Consider the following 24,316-nt stretch of genomic DNA (forward strand, 5'->3'; position numbering starts at 1 on the left):
TTTATCCAATGGGAAAAGTACCAGTGGTTCTTTTTTCTTTCTTTCTTTCTTTTTATTGAATTAGAGGGTGTGGGGATAAATGGTGATGGAAGGAGACTTGGCTTGGGGTGGTGAACACAATACAATATACAGGTGATGTATTATAGAACTGTACCCCTGAAACCTATATAATTTTATTAACCAATGTTACCAGTGGTTCTTAAGACCAAAAAACAAAACAAAAAACGAACGCAGGCGCTGAGCACGACGTGCTCAGATCAAATTGGAGAGCTTCGCTGTAGTTCATTCCCCTCCTCCGCTTCCCTCCCCTCCCTTTCCCTTCGGCAGCTACGCACTTCTTAAATCTGCCGGGGCCCCAGCCCCAGCGCCCAGCTTTTGCCAAGCAGCAAACTCTGATGAGGCCCCTGAGGGCTCAGGTTGCTCTAAAGGAGCCTGGAGTTCAGTAGAGACCTAGGGCCTTTGGTTTGGGGCCAGGTTTTGACGTGGCGTTGCCCATCTCTGCAAAACGGCTCTAGAAATAATAATCATGAAGAAAAAAAAGTAACTTCCTATGCGTCATTAAAATGATGTGATTCAGTTCGTATGCTAGATTTTTCTAGGACTTTCTCTCTGTTCATCTATTCAATACTTCTCTCCCCCCGCCTTCTCTCCCTTTCCTCAGTGTATACTGTTCTTAATTGTATTTGAAACAGTTTTTTTGGCCAGATGGACGATCTCCAGTGAGGCATGGTGGTGGGGTTCTGCCTTTGGTAGGGATTCAAATCTCGGGTCTATTCTTCGCTTTGTAACTCTCTGAGCTTCAGTTCTTCCCAAGTTGGATCCCTAATTCCCAGTCCCCATTCTCTAAATGAGGTATCTTTAAAAAGAAGTATAGGAAACTGCCCATTGCCGCCTTGTTGTAGCAGAGAACTGGAAGCAACCTAGAGACCCATCTCCAGGGGAATGGGTAAGGAAAATGTGATATATGTGTATAAGATGACCACTAGGATGAATTAGATCTACATACGGCAACATGGCTGGATCGCTCAAAAACATAATGTTGAGTGAAAAAAGAAACAGAACAAGATTTATAGTACAATACTGTTTATGTAACTTAAAACACATAACAATACCATATATTTTTTCACAGATACACATATATGTAAATAAACACATGAATGGTGGATTGGAAGGACGTATGTTAAATACACGAGAGTGGGTGCCTATGTGGAAGGGGTGATGGGATCAGAGATGGGTGATAAAGGGGACAAAACAAAACAAAATAAAGAATAAAAGGGCTTCACATGAATCAATGATAATATAATTGTGCCAAGAACTGAGGAGTGTGGTCAACTCAATTCTGTGCACCTGAGAGAATAAGTAAATAAATAATAAAGTAATTGGGTGCCCAGGCAACAGGCTGGCTGTGTAGACTCCCAGGCTTGGGTTCCCTCCTGTGACATCCCTCCCTCTGAATTTAGCCAAAACTTACCAAAGTTCCAGCTGTATAAAGTGGATCCTTCAGCAGATCTCCCATCCCAGGCTGAGCAGTTGCTCCAGAAGCCATTACTTTGCGGGGGACATTTCCCAACCCCATCAGTTCTCCCCAAGTTGGATCCCTAATTCCCAGTCCCCATTCTCCATGGTGGTCCAGTTTCAGGAACACCTTGTTTGGGTTTTGGAGAGGAGACTGATCAGGATTTGAAAGTGGTACCTGGGGGCTCCAGGCTTTGGGAAGAGATGGGGTTCCCAAGTATTCTGTCTGCCATGTTCAGAGCCTGGGCCAGAGGAGGAAGATCTGATGAGATGGGAGTCTCCCTCTTGCTATGTACATACGTACAGTTTTCAAGTTCCATCTCTCCGACCACTCTACTTCCTGCTGCAGGCACATACTCTAGTTTGTCTCCTCTCAATTAGGTGCATACATGTACGTGTGTGTGCATGCCATATATGTCTCCACATACAGGCATTTACTCACATGTGTGTACCAGGCAGGGGTGCCTCCCCACACAAAGTCACACAGACACACTGTCTCACTCGATCATACCTCCCCACATGTGGTCATGCAGACAGGACACACAGACACACAGACGCACACAGACAGACACATACACACACACACACAGTCAGAAAGAGAAAACATCCAATATAGCATTGTTCATTTCAGTTTTCCATTTACAAAATCCAATGGTGAATCCAGGCAGTTAGAAAAAAGAAATGGAGGAAAACCCTCCTGAATGTACCCTATCTACCCCCACCCCTGTGGTCCCCCCACCCCACCCCCTGGAAAAGGCACCCCCATCACTATCACTGAGAGAACAGGTACCCCACCACCACCAGCCTCTCAGCCACTCTGGCCTGCCTTTCCAGGGCAACTCCACACCCAGGCTCATTAATGTCTCTCCTGCCTAGAGTGCCCTCCCCATTCTTCTGGGGTCAAGGCTTAGGACAAGGGTTTCAATAGGGAAGGGAAAGAGGGTGGATAAATACAGATCTCCCCCTCACACAGAGAACCTGGGCAAGACCAGGCAAAGAAATGCCAGCTTGGACTCCCAGTCCATAAGAATTGGCCTTGGTGTGATCCCAGAGAGGACTCTGCCCTGGGAGGGAAGCTTGGGATCAAACACCTGGGAATCTGGCTACAGTCTGTTCCACTTTGGGAGGAGGTAAGGGTGGAGGGAGGCAAGTTGGGGGCTGAGGGCCCAGAAGACCAAGGGCTACCACAGAGGGGCATGAGGCCCCTGAGGCTTGAGGAGGACATAAGGAGGTCAGATAGGAATGGACTCAAATCCAAAGTGCCTTGGAGCTTATCCACTATGAGATACCAAGGACCCAAAGAATTTTCACCTTTGGGAGAGTAGAATGAACGCAGGAGGCAATTGTGGGGTTGAATTCCGCTCTGATGCCAGGTTCTGGGATCCAGCTACTCTGGGGAGTTTGGCTCTCTCCCTACACTTCCCCTGGGGAGCTGCTCCTGCCTGTATGGCACCCACATCAGCCTTAGTGGGGCTGGAGTGGATTTCCATCTTCAGAAAGAAGAGTTGGGGGCTGGGGATCCAGGAGGCAGCTCGAGAGAATACAGTCAAGCTTATGTATCTTCAGCTCCAGGTGTGCAGCTCACATCCTGCTCTTCACCTAGCCCAGGCCCATCCTGGGGGCCCTTTTCCTTCCCCTCCTGGCTTCTCAAACAGATGCTCAAGAAACACTTGGGATGTCTGGACATGGTGGGAAGCAAGAAGAGATTGGGCTTGGGACCAGGGTTAACCTAAAACAACATTGCACACAACATAGCAATTAAACATCCCTGCCCCCTGGGGACCCTGCACCCCCTTTGGTCCCTCTTGTCAACAGATCAGTTTCTCCCTAAACATCCAGGCCTTGCTAAAGGACTTGGAAGAGGAGGGTGCACGGGAGCAGAGGGGGCCAGAAGAGCTCTGAAAGTCTATTTTACAGGACAAATTTCCCCATTCTGGACAGTGTCAGAAGGAGAGACATTAAAGCAAGAAAGCCTGATTCCTCAGCTGTTAGTAGAAAAACCTGCATTTTCAGTTTTGTTTTCTTTTTCTGAATTAGAAAGAAAGAAGAGAGAGAGAAGAGAGAGAGAGAATGAGAAAGAGAGAAGGAGAGAGATTGTAGGAGTGGAAAAGGAGGCAGCAGAGACAGGCCCTAGAACTAGAAACATCTCTTTCCCAGTCTCCCACCCCTGGGAGGTGTTGGCAAAGGTGCCTAGATTCTGGGTGGTTGGTTTGAGGGGCTGGGGCTGGAGCTCAGAAAGAAAGGCTCCTTTATGGGGCCCTACCCCTCCCTTACTGTTGGCCCCATCATGGTGGCCATGACCTCCCTGTCTGTCTGCCTACCAGCCTGCTTCACATGACACAGTAGGGTTCTCTGGGAGCCGGGGCACCTCCTGTGCCCCAGCAGGGGGCGTGAGTCCTCAGGCACTTCTTGAGGTCCTTGTTGAGCAGGAAGCAGACGATCGGGTTGACGGCAGCCTGGGCGAAGCTCATCCAAACAGCAGTGGCCAGGTAACGGTGGGGCACAGCGCAGGCCTTAACAAACACTCGCCAGTAGCAGGCCACGATGTAAGGTGACCAGAGGAGCAGGAAGAGCAGTGTGATCGCGTAGAACATGCGGCCCAGCTGCTTTTCACCCTTGACCTCGTCCATGCCCAGCAGCCGCCGGCTGGCTGCATGCCCATTCTGCCGGATACCCAGCAGGGTTGGTGGCATGGGCCCACGGCCAAAGCCAGCGATCCAGTTGGCAGCAGCCTGGCCGGTGGCCCCAGGGCCATGGAATGTCCAGTTCTGACTGATGGCCGGCACCATCTGCACTGGCTTCATCTTGCGGTGACGATACTCAAAGAGGAGCAGTTTGCCATAGACAGCATGTGTGGCTGCCATGAGCACAGCCAACATAAGCATGAAACCCAGCGTGTCATTGGCCTTGAAATAGCGGTGCTCAAAGATGCACTGGTCCTCCTCACGGATAAACTTGTAGGTGCCCACATCGAAGACAGGTGGGAAGGCCATGGCCACAGACAGGGTCCAGGCCATGCAGATGACGGCCGCGCATGTCCAGAGTGTCATGCGTTTGGCGTAGAAGCGGTGGTGGGCGATGGCCATGTAGCGGGTGACGCTGATGCAGAACAGCATGAAGGCCGCATGGAAGCAAAAGAGCACAGCCATGAAGGCCACAATCTTGCAGCTGAGCGCACTGAAGGTCCATGAGGAGCCGTGGCGCACAGAAGCCAGCACAAAGGGAAAGCAGACGGCAGAGCGGATGCCGTCGGCTAGGCACAGGTCCAGTAGAAAGTAGTAAGGAGCCTTGTGCAGGGCACGCTCCTTGAGCACCAGCAGGGACAAGATGGCGTTGCCCGCCAGGCTCACGCACATGATCAGTCCCAGCAGCACCAGCTTTACATAAGCCGATGCAGACGGCGGAGACAGTGCACCGCTCACCTCCTCGGGCTCCCCGGTGGTGTTGGCCATAATGAAGGGCAGGGGCTGCTCCCAACCCTACGGAGTCAGCCAGTCCAGTACTCGATGGGCTACGGGGGACTCCATCAGTTGTTCTGCTGGGCTGCGCCTGCGAACGGGAGCATGAGAGACACAGACATGCGGAGAGATGGGGCAAGAGAGAGAGAGGAAAACGCACACGGGGGCACAGAGAAAGAGTGAGAGAGGATAGACCAAAGAGAGGAAAATGGCGACAAGGATATAAACAGATAAAAAGGGGAGACAGAAATGGAGGGGATGAAAAAAGAGAAGAGATAAAGAGACAGAACCAGAGAGACAAGGAAAGGGGGAAAGGAGAGGGAGGAGACGGGACAGGAAGAGAGAGAGAGAAGGGGGAGAGAGGGAAGGAGGGGGAGGAGAGAAAGAGAGAAACAAGGAAAAAGAGACAGGGAGAAACAGATGGAAAGAAAAAGTGAGGGAGAAACAGAAAGGGCAGTGTTAGTGTGTCTGTGCAGTCCCCCCCCACACACCCTTACTTACACCCTGGCTAGTGTAGGCCCTGCCCCTGGCCCACTGCTGCTTCTGCCCCATCCCTGCCGAGTGAGGCGCCTCTATAACTCTAGATGTCCTTGGTCACCTGTTTCCTACATTGGTGGGTCTGTGGGGCAGGGATTTGGGTGTGGCTCTTCTCCCTTTTTGTAATGCCCTAAGGTTGTGTTCATCAAACTTTGCTGACTACCACCCATAGTAAGGTTTTACATCACAACCGGGGACACATACACACACATGTGCACACACAGCTGAATCAGCAGTTTCACAGAACAGCACTGAGTCTGTATCCAATGTATCCCCATTAGTTTCCATTCTATTTCATGTTGTTTTGTTGTTGTTGTCAATGCTGGTAGCCACTCATTAAATAGGCTTCTTTACTCCTTACCCTGCTTAAGGAACAGTGGGAAACAAGTGTGGTTGGAATAGGGCAGGCGAGGGAGACAGCGGCAGAAGGTAAGGTCAGAGGCGTCCAGGGCCAGGTCAAGGAGGCCGTGGGCCATGATGAGGACTTGGGTTTTCTTTTAAGTGAGGTGGAGAGTGTGTGAATATAAAGATGTAGGTATGCTTGTGTGTATTCATTCATGGAAAAAACATTTATTGCCCTGGTCGAGTAGCCCTGTTGGTTAGAGAGTCATCCCTATATGACAGGATTTGGGTTAAATCACTGGTCAGGGCACATACAAGAATCAACCAATGAACACGCAACTTAGTGGAGCAACACACCTCTCTTTCACTCTCAAGTCAATAAAAAAAATTTTTTTAAAGAAAAAAAGAAGAAAAACCATTTATTGAGTATCTACTGAGGGCTTCATAGAGGTGTCATCTGAGCAAATATCTGAAGGAGGGGAGAGAGTCAGTCATGTGGGTATCAGGGAAGAGAGGTCCAGGCAGAGGGAACAGCCAGAGCAAAGGCCTCGAGGTGGGACAGCAGATGGTGCGTTTGAAGAAGCGCAAGGAGGCCGCTGTGGGTGGAAGAGAGTGAGTGAGAGGCGAGTGGTGGGAGGTGAGGTCGGAAAGGTGGCAAGGCCAGATCCTGGAGGCATGGTGCGGACTTTGACTTTTACTCTGAGTGAGGTGGGAGCCATGGGGCTTGTGAGCAGAGGCGAGATGTGCTATGACGAGGGACTAAACAGGATCCCACTTGCTGCTGTGAGGGGCACCGACCATGGGGGCAAATGTGGAAGTGGGGAGACTACTTAGGAGAATCCTGCAGTAATCCAGGTGAGAAGAGCACCCTCGTGCCTTTTGCCCTGCTTTATTTCTTTTCCTAGAATTTATCTCTTTTAATGCACTGTGTTAATTTACTTTTAAATTTTGGTTTATTGCCTGCCTCTCCTTATGAGAACAAGAGCTCCACCGGGCAGTACTTATAGGCTCACACACTCTCCTCTAGAAAAGTGCTGCACAGCACCTGGTAGACCCTCAGTTCAAAGCTGTCAACCAATTGATTGAGGGACTAAATGGGCTGGTGGCTCAGGAAGGGCTGCCTGGAGGCATCGAGGTAGCATTTGCTAAAAGAGCAGCCTGGCCAGTGCATGAGTAGGAGGGCACAGGCAACACTTGGCAGGAAACAGGAAGAATCCTGGTGTGTGCGGGATGGGGCAGAGGGTGTGTGGTGTGATTAGGTAACAGGGCAGATCCCAGAAGGAAGGTAGCAAGGCAGAAGCTGGAGAAGATCAGAACTATTGTTGGAGCTGGGGTGGGCTTCAGGTTGGGGAAGGCGGAGCTCGAGTGGGTGTCTTTCTAACCCCCTCTCCCAGGAAAAAGTCTCCCATCTGCACTGTTTTCCAGCTCAATCCAACCAGGCTTGCCACAGCCACCTGGGGCCAGGCTTTTTTGATGGCACCCTGAAGTCTCAGAGCCAGTGCCAGGAGGCCACAAGAAGGTGCTGGGGCAGGGGCTCAGGAGAAGGGGGTTGACAGGTCCCTTTCAGCTGGCCCCTGAATGCCTGATAGCTCCCACAGAACTGTGGACCAGCCAACAGACACCTGGGTATTCATAAATGTGTACACACACACACACTCTCTCTCTCTCTCTCTCTCTCTCTCTCTCTCTCCTTAGCCTTGAGAGGAGGCAGGGGGAAAAGTTAGAGACAGAGAGAAACTGAATGTAAGAGAGAGCCAAAGAGACACACAGTGACAGAGAAGAGAAAGAGATAGGAGCAGAGAGACAGACAGAGAAAGGGGGAGGAGAGACAGAGACAGAGAAGGGAGAGAAAGAGATAGAAAAAGTAGAGAGAGTGAGACAGAGATAGAGATAGAAAAACAGAGACATAGACAGGGAGAGAAAGAGATAGAAAAAAAATAGAAGAAAGGAGGGAAGGAGGGAGAGATAGGTAGGTACCGAGGTAGATAGATAGAAGGGGAGGGATAATACTAGGAGAGAGAGAAAGATACAGAGAAATAGAGATGGGGTGGGGGAGTGAGAGACAGATGAAGAGATGGGGTGGAGGCAGAGGCAGAGACAGAGAGAAGCAGACAGGGAGACACACTAAGACCAAGAAAGTGGATAATGCGCAGTCCAGAGTCTCAGTGAAAACAAAAGCAAACGCTAAAATAAAAGAAAAACACAACAGCAGCAAATGAACAAAACCCTGGTGTTGCTTGGAAAGCTGGGGCAATTGTGTAAATAAATATGGAGAGAGTTCTTCTGAGCAGACTGGCAGCCTCATGCCCAGTCTCCCTTAGACACACATACACACAGACACCGCCACATTCACATAGACACATAGCCTACTGCAATGGAGACCCGTGGACAGCAACCAGCTCACACGTAGGGACATTACACACATACACACACAGAGGGTATACTGTGCAAGCTGCCTCAGTCACACAGGTACAGTGTACCCTGCCTAAACGCCAGTGCTTTGTCCTCAATTAAGGCATTACTGCCCCCTAGGGGGCATTTTGGAAATTTGTAGGTGCATTTTTGGTTGTCACAATACTGGGGTGTAGTGTCCTAATATTTAGGGGTCCAGGATGAGGATACTGGCCATCTAGTGATGTGCGAGGAGGCAGTCCCACACAGTCAACATATGTCCCGCATCCCCTAAGACTTTGGATTTGTAATTAACTGAACCTAGAATCTACCTCTATTTCACAGATAAACACAATTTCCCTCCTGCTTTCAATATACAGTAGGTCCTCAAATAACAATTCATCCAATGTTGTAGTTATAACGTCGATGGGGTGCCGTAGGAACTTAACTCTTGTTAGTACCAATTAGCCTGTGGGAAAACTGGTTTTGTTTTATGCTGTTTTGCTGCAGTTTCAACAACCTATTGACAACATTAAGTGAGGACTCACTGTGCCCTGAATCACCCAGGAATGTGGTTGCTACGTTAAGTTCACGGGAGACTGCACTTTGTTTTGCAGACACTTTCCTTGAGCTGTCCACTATTCCAGAAAACTCTCAGCCCTAGGCCTTTGCCTGCCATTTTCCTGCACCTCCTGCAGCTTCTGATCTTTCCCCTTCCCTCTAATCCACGTTTACTCACTATAAGATGTTATATGCTTTTAAGTACATCATTGAATCTCCTGGGGAGTGTCATGGCCAAGCACTTGCATACTGAGATACAAATTATTTTCTTATAAATATCTTTGTTTCCTTTTATGTTTTATCTATTTGTATTAATACAATGTGACTATTGTATAAAATACTACAGATTTTCTTTTGAAATTATATGTGCAGAAAGGTTATATTATTTAAGAACTTTGTGTCCAGATAGTAAAGGGGTGTTACAAAATATGTTGCATAAAAGAGAGTGTTGGGTATAAGAGGGCTAAGAATTACTCTTATACACAGACAGTCAGACACACTCACATATAGACATGTGCAATGGTTCATAAACCCACAATTATAACTCTCCTAACACACACATACACACAGATACACACACTTTTGAACTCTCAAATGCTGACAGATAGATACACACCTACAAACCTACTCACTATCACTCACACATAAACTCACATATCCCCTTTGTTTCAATATACTGATTATTCAAGTCCTCTCACATATTCAGTCAAACTCTTGCAACACAGGTATGTAAGCAGTGGCATACCTATATCATCACATATATAAACACTGTCACACACATTAACCCTCAGTTTCAAAGTTACTTCCGTAGGCCAGCATGCTCACGTGCACTTGAACCCTGCTACACTATACACACAAACACAAAGAGAAAGTCTGTCCATGTATATAGCCACACTCACAGACATGTGCACACACACAAACTTGCTCACAGATACACTTACATGATATACACATCCTGCAACAGGTATACACCAAGAGGCAGTCCTGCTCATGTGTACAGACCAGCCAACCCCTGCACACACAGGTGGAAACGTGCAGAGCTGCCAGGCTGGTGGCCACCTGCCACAGCAGGGGCCAGGGCAACACGGGGTTCTAGGGGGCCAGGGGAAAAAGGAGGTTGTAAACCTTTGGATCTCTTCCTGTTGAAACATCCCAGATCGTCTTCTGATTATTTCTTTGATTGCCACTTGTTCATCATCAGTGAGGTTTTTGGTTTTCCCCATAAGTATGCAATGTTTGTTTTTCTTTTCATTTGATCTCATTCTTATTTTTTCACAAATTTTTTCCTACGGAAATAGAAGGGCTGTATGATTGTTGCTGTTATTACTATTATATGGTATTAGGTGTTCCTAAGAGGAATATAATTAGTTTGTTAATTTCCTTGATTGTTGCTTCTTTATCAAGGAAACCTCTTTCCTCTAGACATTTGAAACAGAAAAAAGTAGAAGGAATCGTGTAATGAACCTCAGTGCACCCATCGCCCAGATTCACCAATGACCAACTCACAGGGTCTTATTCCACCTATAACCTTACACACTTCCCCCACTTCCAGAAAAGTGTATTTACTATACCATTTCATTCATAAGCATTTCAGTAAGCATTTCTAAAAGATAAGAACACGTTTAAAAACAGTAAAATAATGTCATTTTATTACTTCTTAGACTATTTATTGATTTACTTGCTATTGGCTTTTAATACTGACAATTAGCCAAATCTGATTCTTGGTGGGATTTCATAATTATTATCTTTTGTTTTTAAGTTAAAATATTTGTCAATAAATGAATGACATCTGATTGTAGTTGAATGGAATTCATTCATTAAAGGGAAAGCTAGGCTTTTATGGCTGTTTCAGAGTGCAGCTTTCTTAAGAATGCAGAAGACCTAAATTTTGTTTATTGAAAAACTCAGTTTTCAGAAGTTGCAAAGGTCTGCTGATCCCTTCAATATTTTATATTCAAGTATATTTACTTTTTAAGATTTCCCCCCATCATGATGGAGTTTTTGATTAAAGCTGGAAAATCAGGAGACTCACAAGACAAACACAGGAGGTTTCCCATCCAAAAAAAAATCCAGGATGTCCCTAATTTAAGCAATTTACCCAGGATTGTCTCAAATTTGGATTTAGATGCCTAATTAGTCCTTTTTTCCTCAGCCTAAATGTCTGATTTGTGTGGAAAAGTTACCAAAGGAGACTTAATTTCTCAGTGGGCTATGTTGGTCAACTGACCACAAAACCACAAAACACTAGCACACCGAGAAAGATTTGGACTTTTCAAAGCAACTGGCAGTGGCAAATTAAGAAACCAGGCCCGTTTATGAGATGGGTTAGAACATTCTTAGAGTTCAACCAGCTAGTGACAGGGTTGCACTATTAACAAGTAAAGGTAAAATGCCCCTCCCAAGAGAATCTCACGTGCCAGCAGTCTGCGAGGAAATTGTCCACACTGTATCTGAAACCAAGCAGGTAAAAAGAATAGGAAAGGGGCCACTTTCAATGATTGCTATTAGGAGACAGTGTGGACAGGTCAAAGGACATCAAGATGACATTAACCCAGAAGACTGTTGAATCAAAAGGTTTTCATTTTATATTGCTGCATCTCTGGATGTTAATTAACTGTGCTTGGTTCATAGAATTAGTCAGAAATCCTGAAGAGAAATGCAAGCAGCACCCAAAACACTAAGGTTGAAATACTCAAAGTGATACATGAATGTTTTGAAATACTGTGGAAACTCTGCATAAGTCTGTGGACTGATGCTGCCATTGTGATGGCAGGAAGTTGATATTTGGAATTTGTTCTGAAAACACCGAGATTCATTTACTGAGAAGCCCTTACCTTATAAAAGCTTGCATGCAGGTCTAATTTCCACAGTAAGTGATCCTGGGTGAATTTAATTAAATTCATAGCACCACCCACCCGCGTGTCAGTTTTCTGTGAAGAATTTGGACCAGTACACCCTTCTCTATTGTTTTAAGTCTAAGTGTGTAAGGATTCTGGAAAAATTTATGAGCTAAAAGAAAAATTTCAGCATTTCTTCGTGAATGATTTTCACTTTGCAGATTTGATCTTTACTGTTTTCAACAAATGGCTCTTTGAATAAAATTACATTAAAAATTTTTTTGGTATTAATCCTCACCAAAGGATATTTTTTCCATTGCTTTTCAGAGAGAGTGGAAAAGGGAGGTACTAAGGGGGAGAGAGAAAGAGAGAAACATTGATGTGAGAGAGACACATTGATTGGTTGCCTCCTGCACGTGCCCTGAGTGGGGCCGGGGATCAAACCTGCAACCCAGGTATGTGCCCTTGATCTGGAATCGAACCCAGGACCCTTCAGTGAGTAGTCCAACACTCTAACCACTGAACAACACTAGCCAGGGCTACATTAAAAAATTTAAAGACACTTAAGAATATATAAAGTTTTACTGACAAGGTCCTTTTTTTTTAAGTATACTGACAAGGTTTATGGATTCCAAGCCAAACTTCAGCTTAGAAGCAGTGAGGTCAAGCATGGCCCCCTGGGTGATGTTTAGTTGGCATTAGAAGCTGAATACTAAAAACGAACTTATTAAGATGAGTAGAGCAATATCTGTGTCTACTTAGGGGGAAAACTTCATCATTATTTTGAAATACTCAAAATGAAAATATTCTGTTGGAGTCAAAACTCATGAGCACTCGTTAAAAGAAATTTCAACATCACATCTGACTGAAACAAAAGAAAAAGGCATTAGATTTAAAGAAGGATCCCACCTTTGAAGCACAAAATTCAAAGACTAAAAATTATCCAAGTTCTGCCTATTGACCATTTGCTGCCACCTACTTATATAAGCAGTTTCCTGTTGATGGTGATTACCAAGAGACAGAAGAGATCATGTAGCTATTTCTGGCATAAAACCTGGGTCTCTGCCTGGCCGTGGCAAGAACACGTGAGTTATAAAAAGGAGGTGAAAAGAGGAGGTAATTGTTCCATTTTTTTAGAAAGATTGGGATGGTGTGGAAGCACCAGCCATAATCAACACTAGAAACTGCATCTGATGCGTCAGAGAAACCCAAATGGTACTTGAGGGCTCCAAAGCTCATGTTTTGAGGTGAGCATTGCTGACCTGCAGAACTATGCAGCTACATTTCATACATTCAAGCTAATCATTGAGGACATCAGGGCAAATTGTGCCTCAGCATCCTCCATGGAATGGATCTTACCTTCAGCAACATGCCTTCCAAGATCAAGAAGTGGCAGGCCATGATGGAAGCTTATATCCATGTCAAGCCTACTAGTTGTTTGCTTTCTTTGTTTTGTGCGGTGGCATTTTGTGTTTTTTTGTTTTTACCAAGAAACACAATAACTTGATGTAGAAAATCTATGCTCAGCACCAAATGATTTACCAAATCATGATAAAAATGACCATAGATAAATTAAATGACCATAAAATAAATCAAGGCAGCCATGCCCAAAGTCTCAGAAGAAGTGAACATCAACGTTGACCACTACAAATTTGTATGAGGAAATACAAAAGTCATAGTTCCAGAAGTGAGCCAAGTGTGCTATGAAAATATTTCATTTGAAAATTGTATACAAATTGTATAACTCCCCTAAAACTTTGAGTTTTTCTTTTTCTTACCGATTTGTATAACATAAAGAAAATGTCATTAAACCCCAGTACTCCTAAATCCTCTTCAGTTTACTCCAGTGTGCCATACACATATTTTACCTTCTCTGTGTGCTGGGCTTCGAATGCCCTGACACATTCCCATGTAGTCACACTGCATAAGCACACTAGCAGACGCAGGCAGAAACGTGCACATAGGCACATGTGGACATGGAGATGCGAATTTACATTCACATTCAGATTTACATCAGCTGATATGTGCAGTACAGTGTTCGCGCTCTCTCTCTCTCTCTCTCTCTCTCTCTCTCTCACACACACACACACAGAGGCACCCTTCTATAGAAATACAGACCTAGGCAAAGACACATTCACCACTCACATGGACACATGCAAACACATACACCGACAAACCAAATCGCATGGACCTACATGCTGTCCGACACAATCATGAATGCACAGACAGAACTGACATTCAGACACAACCAAGTCCTGCTCACATTCCTTCAGATCCAGGCCTTCCCCCACCTTAGGCTCTTACACTAAGAGATTAAAACTCACTCTCTTATACAAGCCCTGCCCTCCCACACATACATATATACACAGTATATAAATTGGCCCTGGCACATATACGCACAGTACAAACATGCTTGTACATACGGGCACATCACTCAGACTCACTGCTGCACACACAGAGGCACAAACCTTTTATTTTATATTTTATTTTATTATTTGATTTGATTTGATTTTGATTTTGTTAATCCTCACCCAAGGATATTTTTTCCATTGATTTTTAGAGAGTGGAAGGGAGGGAACGGGGTAGGGGAGAGAAACATAGATGTGAGAGAGACACATCTATTGGTTGCCTCCCACATGCACCCCAACCAGGGCGGGGATTGAACCTGTACATGCCCTTGACCAGAATCAAACCCGTGACCCTTTGGTGCACAGGTCAACTCTCTAACCACTGAGCCACACCAGCCACAGCAGCACAAATCTTTTATATACACACACACATCCACCCACATCATCATATATAAACATGGTTACCAACATTCTTACATTTACAGACACTCACAACAGAGACTTAGAAGGACATAGTTACATGTTGACCACTACAAACCTGTTTACATATTCAGATAAAAACACACTCTCGCACATATATGCAGACATACCAGCAATGCAGGGAACACCCACACTCACATGGACACAACACTATACAGATACAGGTGTGTGCACTCATACACCAGAGTCAAATCTCCTTCATCAACCTTTTAGACACACACTTCCTTCCTCATACATCTATGGTTTTATACACATACTGGGACACATCAAAGTACAAACTCAGTTTTATGTACAAACACTCTCACATACACACAGGATCTGCCCATTCTGTCATACGTACACATGGATACAGATGTAGCAAATGTGCATATAGAAACATTTCCACTCACACTCTTAGGTGGACAGGTAATATTACTTACACATCAGCACATGTAATAATGACAGCGCTGGATAGAACCTTATATGGCACAGAGGACTCATGTGCCAGGCACTGTCCTGAGCACATTGCAAATACGAACTCATCTGATCCTCACCCTCTGAAATAGGCTATATTATTGCCTTTACTTACAAATAAGAAACTGGAGATTAGTTGAGGTTAGGTGACTTGCCCAAAGCCACACAGCTAATAAATAGCAGAACTAGGATTCAAACTCAGAGTCCGGCTCCAGACACCTTGCAGATTCAACTTATTCACATGTAGAAACACATTCACCTCATGCACATATACAGATACAAACCATTCTAGCACAAGCATGTGCACATACAAGCCATGTACCAACACATTCAGGTACAGACAGCCACATACACGTACACATATACACATGGATGTGCTCACAAACACGTCAGCAGAGGTATATATGCCCTAGGAAAAATTATATACACACACACACACACACACACACAATCACACTCACACACAGATACACCCATGCTATCAAACACATAAAACACCCAGATACACCACCTACACACCATGCAGATAAGTCCACACTCACATATAGATACACCGCATTCTCAGATACATCCCCACCCAAATGCACCAAGCACTCTCACACACACTCACAGGCACACACCGCCACCCAGATACACTCACATTCACACACCCTGCACAGACTCACCTATACACTGTCTGTTTCTCATATGCCACCCAGAAAGAAGCCCACCCAGCACTGAGACATGCCCTCTCAGGCACCCGGCTCAGAGAGGTGCGCATTCTCTTTCACCCCCCATCCAGATACACCCACTTTCGCACCCTCAATACTTACATAGCAGCACTCCATGGCACACATCCCATCTAAACACACCCACCCTCATACACACACCTCAAATACACCTACAGTTACAGGCACTCCACCCAGATACAGCCACACTTATGTTAACTCCCAAATCAGTACACCCACACCCTCACATACAACATTAGGATACACTCAAACTCACCCCTCAACCCAGAGCCCTCATATCTGACCCAAGCACATCTACAATCTCTCTCCCACGCATTATCAAGACACACCCAAAATGACACACACACCATTCAAAGACACTACACTTCCACACACCCCACCAAGATACTCACGCTCACAATTCCCCAACCCAAATACATCCACACGCAGATACTCACCTACATATAATCCAGAGACACCCACTTACACCCAAGTCCTATCCATGTACACCCACACTTTCTCATGTTCTATCTCTGTCTCTTTCTCTCTCTCTCTCTCTCTCTCTCTCTCTCTCACACACACACTCACATACACACACCCCCAAACACAGCTCCAGTCACATGGCTCTACCCAGATCCATCCCCCCTCTTATATATACACATACCATCCAGATTCATCCCATATGGATCATTGAGATATACTCACCCCCCACACACATCATCCAGATACACCCACTCACAGCTCAGTACACTCACACTCACCCCCCAACTCATTTAAACCCAAACACTTACGTCCCATCCAGATTCACTTACACACGCCTCCTCCCAGACACATCTGTGCTCTCATACCCCCACCACACTCAGAAACACCTACTCTCTCTTACACATACACACAATCGAGATCCTCCTCTTTTTTAAAATTAAAAAAATATATGTGTCTTTATTGATTTCAGAGAGAGGAAGGGAGAAGGAGAGAGAGATAGAAACATCAATGATGAGAGAGTCGTCATTGATCGGCTGCCTCCCGCACACCTCCCGCTGGGGATCGAGCCCGCAGCCCAGGCATGTGCCCTGACCGGGAATCAAACCTCGATCTTCTAGATCTTAGGTTGATGCTCAACCGCTGAGCCACGCTGGCCGGGCCCTTTTTCTCTCTTAATCACCATCACCTAGAATACTCACAGTCCGTACACACAATGCAGATACACCCATACTCTCTCAATACACTCCCACACACCATCACAAGTACCCTCCAATTATATGCATTCACACACATCCCCACCCTCACCAAGATGTGCCCAAATCCTCTCTCTGACACACCGTCTAGATTTACTCCATCATAGACTTCCATTGCCTAGGTCCACTTGTGCTCACACCCACCTACACACCATCCAGGTCTGCTCACACTTGAATGCCCCCACCCCAATACACCCATACTCTCTTATACACATACTCTACCCAGAAACACTCACACCCTCTCTTACACATACAACACAAATACATGCATATTATCAAACATATACAGCATCCAGATACCCGTTACTCTCTCTTGCATCATCCAGATACCTCCACTCACATGCCTCATGCATACACACATCCTCACACTTATTCCCGCCCAGCCACACCCAATCTCTTACTCATACCTTCCTCCACCCCAACAGGCTGATGCTGTCATAGTATGTCACAAACACACCATTTACATACATCCACACTCACACTCATCCTCCCCAAATATAGGTTTCCCTGCTACCCAAAAGTAGAGCATTCCTATGAAAACTTTCGTAAGCCGAAATGGTGTAAAGTGAGGAGTATCCCCCGCTTTCCGAAAGTTTGCCTTACGCCACTTTGCTTCTGTGAAAAAAGCCATTACCTTACTAATGTAGGTCTTTCACGAAAGGGAAATGGCTTAATGAGAACTTTTGGAAAGTGACGTATACCTGTGCATGCCAATGTCTCACATATACACCCTACCCACCAAGAGAGAAACACCAAGGCTCTCTCTTACATCTACACAATCCAGATATTTTCTCTCTTCCTCTCCATCTCCCTCCCTGCTCTTCCCAGATATACCTTCACTTACACATACACATTCACATCTAGATTTTTGCCTGAATGGCATAACTTGGGTGCTCTCGGTGAAAATCATTTACAACCTGACACCACACAATGCCACTTTGTCCTGGGCCTTTGATGGTTAGGTGATGGGAAGGGAGGTCTTTGTTTCATGATATCCTTTTCTTTTTTAAAAATATATATCTTTATTGATTTCAGAGAGAGGAAAGGAGAGGGAGAGGGAGAGAGAGAAACATCAATGATGAGAGAGTTGTCATTGATCGGCTGCCTCCTGCAAGCCCCCGACTGGGGATCGAGCCCGCAACCCGGGCATGTGCCCTGACTGGGAATCCAACCCTGATCACCTGGATCCTAGGTTGATGCTCAGCCACTGAGCCACACCTGGCCGGGCCAAGATATTCTTTTTTAAAGAGATCACAACCCCCCTTCCCTAGTAGGACATCAGTCATGTTTGGTTCCTACTTCTTGAGTATGAATGATAATAGGAATTATCTTGAGACCCTCCCACAAAAGAAAACAGCACATGGTCAAGGCCAGAGAGGCCCCAGAAGGGGATCATGGATTGCTCAGGTGTTACAGCTTGCCAGCCTGTAGGACGTCTACACAGTTAGAACCAGGCATGGTCTAGCAGGGCACTACTGACTCTCAGGCATGTACATAAATACATGCTGAGGTACACAGAGCATCACACAGACTCATAAATATCCTCTTATCACTCCCTTAGTGGTAGAGCCTATCTGCACAAGCTCAAGGCCAAGGATCTCTCTCTCATACATATACCATCAGCGAAGCACATGCACAAATATCTACGCTCATCCCTACACACAGACACACTTATAGCCATGCACACTCACACTGCACTTGGTCTCACATGTGTACATCCATTTACTTTTAAACATAGGCATATATGCATGGCACACATTCACATGGCATAATAATGCCCATGAAGGGCACACATTCACTCACAAAGACCGGTGTACATAAAGTCATACTTACACATGCCCACAGACAGGCAGACTCTGTATTGCACCTACTGAGACAATGAACAAACATGACACGCAGGGGTGAGCTCCCAAATGTATATACATATATACACAGACATGACCACATAAGCATATTCACACACATTCACACATGGGTGTACTCACACATATAAACACCTAGATGTGTACATGCTTGTCAGTGAGATGATGTATTCACATACAGACATTCTAACACACATTGACTTATATACACAAGTGAACGTGTACACCTGTGAGCATATTCACATGCACATAGACTTGTGCAGCATTCATTACTCTATGCACACAGACATGAAGAAATAAATGTACTTAAAAACACACTCACTCAATCACAGATGTGCACACTGTGTATATTCTCACATGTCCATACATCCACATGAGAAGTGTGTAAACAAAAGAAGATTCATCTATACTTATATCCCCAGACAGACTTGGACACAAAGGTATGTTCGCACACATGCACACATGGAAGAACAGTGACATATTCTCACATCCTTGCACATGTGCACAAGAAGAATTGGTAACACTTATTGCAGACACACACATGCAAAGACATCCTCACACACACACACACACACACACACACACACACACAAACACTTTTGGGCCAATAGTGGCCTGCACAGACATTCATTTACACTGTTCCACAACATATATTCCAGAACAAATGATGGCATATAAACACAACACACATGCGCAAATAATTAGAACTGTACAAATTAGTACATTCACACATCTGTACATTCAAACAGGCACACACACAAACATATTCACACACACACACTTAGATGTGTGTGGACACACAAGAAATATACAAACATGTTCACTCAAATCCACACACAGCCAGATGTTCACACACACTTAGCATATACACAATATACACATTCAGTCACTCACATATCCACACTTAGAAATAAAAACAAGACATATGAGACATGTGCACCCAAGTATTATGAAATGTAGTTATTCATTCATATCACAATCAGACACACGCTCACACATAACAGTGTACCCACAAACAATGAGACATATACACAAATGCATCCATTCTCTTATGCACACAGCCTTTTGTGTATATATATACACAAGCATACGCCTCCCCAGCCCTACCCATCCATGTACATAATCAAATGTGCACACATAGGCATACCCACAAAATATATATTTATGCACAAATATGTATTCATGCACTCCCCCTTACCCACACAATTAGTCCTCCTCATACTAGTGCGGCCATCTGCACTAACATTTCCCCACTCAGATGTGAACCCATAGGTCTGTCTACAGACAAAATGTACTCAAACATGCACACATGGACGTATACATGATTAAAAACGCTGGAGAATCCACATGGACACTCACACACAGGCCTACTCATATGTATACATGACAGACACACCCACACAGAAGCATGTTCACACACATACCCTGCCATACATGCATGAAGATGCACATGCCCTTACACTCATAAACATACCACTTAGATGCACCTACACTCATATGCACACATAGGCACACAGATATACACAATGAGATACAACTAGGCATTCACCTATTTGAACATGCATAACCAGGCATTCTGGAACCCTCCCACTCACAATATATAATCACGCATTCACACTCAAAGGCAAATTGATACCACACACACACATACAACCAGACATTCAACAGGCTTATTGGCTCAGAGAAACACACCCTCACCCAGACTCAGAATCAAACATGTCTATTTGCTCACTCAGAGAGACATGCAAAGTCATACCCACTCCCCTATACACACACACAAGCCTACCCAAACACCCACACACTCACATACACCATCACGTGGCCTGTACACACACACACAGCCTCATACACATCCACAGTGCTCATGAACAGACACACAAACACAAACAGACTACACTCACAGCCACGTTTTCAGTTGCACATACACACCCACGCTGAGGGCCAGATGCCTCCAGACCACAGGCTGAGCCCTTTCCCTTCTGCAACAAATACTTCTTCAGAAAAGTCTACTCTATACCCCAAAGCCCCACCCCTTCCTGCCCCCCACATAGGGGGCTTTCTGAGCCTCAGTCTTTCCCATCCTCCTTTTCCCCAGCCTTTGGGACCTTTCTCCAGCCACCAACCCCTCACCCAGTATTCCACCACATCTCCACACCCAGAAACCAGCCAGCTGACCCCACTGTTTCCCCAGCCCAGGCTCTATGTTAGAAACTCCCTGGGACCCGTCCCCCATAGGTCTGGCTGCTGCATGGGCCACACCCCAGCTCTACCCAAAGCCCTGCGATCGCAGAAGCTACAGCCTTGTCTACAGGCCCTGCCAAACACTGACCATAGGCCAAACTCTTGCCAAGTCTCCCCTCAACAGGGAGACGCATACATCACCAGGGCCAGGAATGCTGCAGGCTGCAAGCCAGACCTCTGCTAGATCATGGGGGGGGGGGGGGGCAGCTCAAGCCTCTGTGTGTGTGTGTATGTGTGTGTGTTTCTGTACAGACAGGTGGTCAGGGGCAAATGCGAGGAAAGGAACCTGGAGTGGGTGGGGGCAGGAAGCTTTGCCCACAGCCACCACTTATCACTCCTTACAAATGAGGAGTTATAACACAGAGCTGATCCTGCCTCCATTCTACTACTCCCCCCCCCCCATTTGCCTACCTGCTGCCCTCGCCAGATCTCTTCCAAGACTCTGGAGAAGAGGGGTCAGTCTCTCCCCCAAATGATCAATAACAATATTAATCATGAATAATCAGCAGCAATATTGACCACGAGCGTTGCTGACATTGCTTCAGGGCCACTTCTATCCACATCCTTTATTCCCATGCACCAACTCATTTAGTCACTACACACATTCATGATGGAAGGGTCGCCAGTCTCTTTGACAGATGGGAAAACTGAGGTTTAGTAAGTGGCCCACTTTCACTAAAGTTGCAGAGCTAGTAGTTGGGGGTAGTGTCCCTGCAGAATCCATATTTTCCATGTACCGTACAGGCTTTCTTGCCCCTCCAGACATAGAGACCACTGGCCACTGTGCACAAAGCTATAGGATCTGGGAGTCCCAGACAACATGGGTGTCTGAAACAGAGATAGACAGCCTTGTGATAGAGACTGGGGTCCACACTGTAGGAACAACCACGTTGTGTCTGGCCCCTGCAGGTTGATGTGTGGTGTGGTCCTTGTCCCCACAGAGCCATCAGGCAGCTTAAGGCCTGGAAATGCTCCCACCCCCACCTCACCTTCCTTTTAGCCCTACCGTGGCTTCCTCCCCCTATCTTGGAATCGCAGCAATATCTTCAGTGGTGAGTGAGCAAAAGTCTACTACCTGTGGGGAGAGACAGGGGAGGGAGGGAGGGAGGGAGGGAGGGAGGGAGGGAGGGAGGGAGGGAGGGAGGGGTGAGGGGTGGTCTGGGCTGGGAGCAGCTTTTCTGTCATGTCTACCCACCTGCCTGCTCACACACAGAGATAGACAGACACACACCCTGCATGCAGGCCAAGGAACCTGGAGGAGAGTGGAGGAGGAGGGAGAGGGAGAGGTGGTAGCTGCAGGAGGCTGAGCCTGCCCAGGGTGCAGGCATTGTGGGGAGAGCACGGCGGGCTCCCAGGCATGCCTTCCACAGCTAGTACACAAGGAAATATTAACACAGCCTCTTGCCCAAATGCGACCAGAATGATAAAAACAGACCCTGGCGAGGGAAACAGGTGGTGGTTCCCTTTCTCATGGGACATTTGGGATTGGGAAAGATGAGGATGGCTAGTGGACTCTCTAGGCTTGGGTCCCCAAGTAGCCCTTGTGATGGAGCAGAAAGAGAGAGACTAAGAGTCAGAGAGAGACAGAGAGCATGGCAGTGATGGAGACTGAAATCTGTGTGGGGAGATAGAAGAGAAGTCCCAGCCCCCATCCTTGGTGGAGGGATGCTGACTACTTACCTGGGCTCTCTCAGCAGGGCTGTCTTGAATCCAGGGACGGGGCTCAAGCTGTCTCACCCAGGATAAATCACTGCCCAGACCACATTGTGGGACCCTCCGTGATCTGGCGGCCAGTGACACTCCTGCTTCTGTTGCCGTGGATACAGCTGGGCTGGTCTAAATTGCAGACATCAGGGGAAGCAGGCACCGGAGGGGTGCACTGAGCAGGGCTGGGGGTGCTGGGGAACACCAGGTGGGCAGCACACAGCTTTGGGGTGCCCAGCTAGCTGGCAGGTGGGGGTCCGGGCAGGTGCTTCCCTCACTACACAATCCCACCCCCATCTTCATGCCACCGCCAAGCTGGGAGGGGGGCCAGCGCTGGCCCCTGCTACCCGTCTGCCCGCCTGGCTGCCGGTCCCTCCCCCCACCCCCCCTGTCTGCCTGCTGGCCGCCGCCTTTTGTCCTCAGAAGACACGGTCCCCGCGGGGCCTCTGCCAAGCCTCTAGCAGATGCTCAGGGTCCGGGGCTCCTCCCTGGGAGCCCTCTGGCCATGGCCTGGGAGAGCCCCAGGTTGAGGGGCTCTCATCCAGGTTCACCCCACTCCCTGGGCCTGGCGGGGACGGGGAAGAGGTGCAGGTCCACAGCCAGAGGCAGCAGCAGAGGTGGTGTTGGGGAGGGATGGACGCCAGAAAGAGGGGGTGGGGTGGAGAGAGACGCTGGCCTGATAGCTGTGTCCCGGGTTTTAGATCCGGGTTGAGGAGGGTGGCTCAGAGCATCCGAGGGGGGGTCCTGATGCAAAACGGGGGCACCGCGGGCCTGCCGGAGGGACCCTCCAGGTCTGGGAACCACCGCAGCTCACACAAACCCAGGTGTCAAGATGCTGGGACACTCAGCCTGGATAGAGCATCAGCGGGGAGCCCAAGGCCCTCAGTTGGACCCCATCCTGACTGTCCGTCCCCCCTCTCCTCGGTTTGCACGGTCCCTGCCTCAGGGGCGGGCGGAGGGAGGAGGGAAGGAGGCAGGGAGGGAGAGGGAGGGAAGGAGGGAGGCTGAGCGGGCTGGGAGACTCCCAGCCTCCAGCCTGGTCCTCCCTGGGGCGGGGCTGGGAGGGGGGGCTGGGGAGGCTGGGGAGCAGCCGGCTGGCTGGCCGGCCTACTGGGTGGGGATGCTGGCGTGGCGGCTGTGCTGCCAGGACAATAGCTGGCTAGGGAAGGCAGACTCGGGCTTTTCTGAGATGCTCGAGAGAGAGAGGCATGCGTGGAGGTGGGGAGAGCCGGCTAAGAGGCTGCTGAGAGAGGAACTCACAGGGTCTGCAAGTGCAGAGGAGACAGGGGTGGGAGCTCTGGGGATGGGGTGGGGCAGAAAGGTCCTGTGGAAGTTTTTCAAAAGCTTTGGGATGTGAGGGATGCTTAGAGCTCTGAGACGTGGAGTACATAACCTTATTTAGAATGGGTTCTGTGGACATTTTCGCAGCCAAGGCCTGACGGTGGGCTTGGGCGGAGGGTGCAGGGCAAGGAATGCTGCCCAGCCCTGATAGACCCCTCTCAGGACTTCTCCTGTGCCACCCCTACATTCTTTGGGCCACTAGACAGGCAAGCACCCATACATAAGGCCATGTTCCAGGACAGCAGAATGGGACAGGTGAGGAGAAAGCCTGATAGGCAGAGATTTGAAGAAAAAAAAAAATTTC

General features: G+C 47.3%; 1 protein-coding gene and 1 pseudogene across 5 annotated transcripts in view; one reads left to right on the forward strand and one right to left on the reverse strand.

The window, feature by feature from the left end:
* The window catches only part of LOC308551015 (high mobility group protein B1 pseudogene), a 535,482-nt pseudogene that overhangs the window by 295,133 nt on the left and 216,033 nt on the right, over positions 1-24,316 (forward strand). The gene's annotated exons all lie outside the window — the stretch shown is intronic.
* On the reverse strand, positions 64-23,544 carry GPR173 (G protein-coupled receptor 173). 4 transcript variants are annotated; one of them, XM_081125122.1, is made up of 3 exons: positions 22,648-23,544; positions 21,974-22,042; positions 64-5,064 (listed from the first exon to the last, which is right to left on the reverse strand). In XM_081125122.1, exon 3 carries the CDS (start codon positions 4,965-4,967, stop codon positions 3,846-3,848), a length of 1,122 nt encoding a protein of 373 aa, XP_080981248.1. In that variant the 5' UTR covers positions 4,968-5,064; positions 21,974-22,042; positions 22,648-23,544; the 3' UTR covers positions 64-3,845. The 4 variants fall into 4 exon arrangements, with proteins under 4 accessions (XP_080981248.1, XP_080981249.1, XP_080981247.1 ...); XM_081125123.1 differs by having other exon boundaries at positions 21,957-22,042; XM_081125121.1 differs by lacking the exon at positions 21,974-22,042.

The sequence above is a fragment of the Miniopterus schreibersii genome (assembly GCF_964146895.1).
Source record: "Miniopterus schreibersii genome assembly, chromosome: X".
Lineage (NCBI taxonomy): Eukaryota > Metazoa > Chordata > Mammalia > Chiroptera > Miniopteridae > Miniopterus > Miniopterus schreibersii.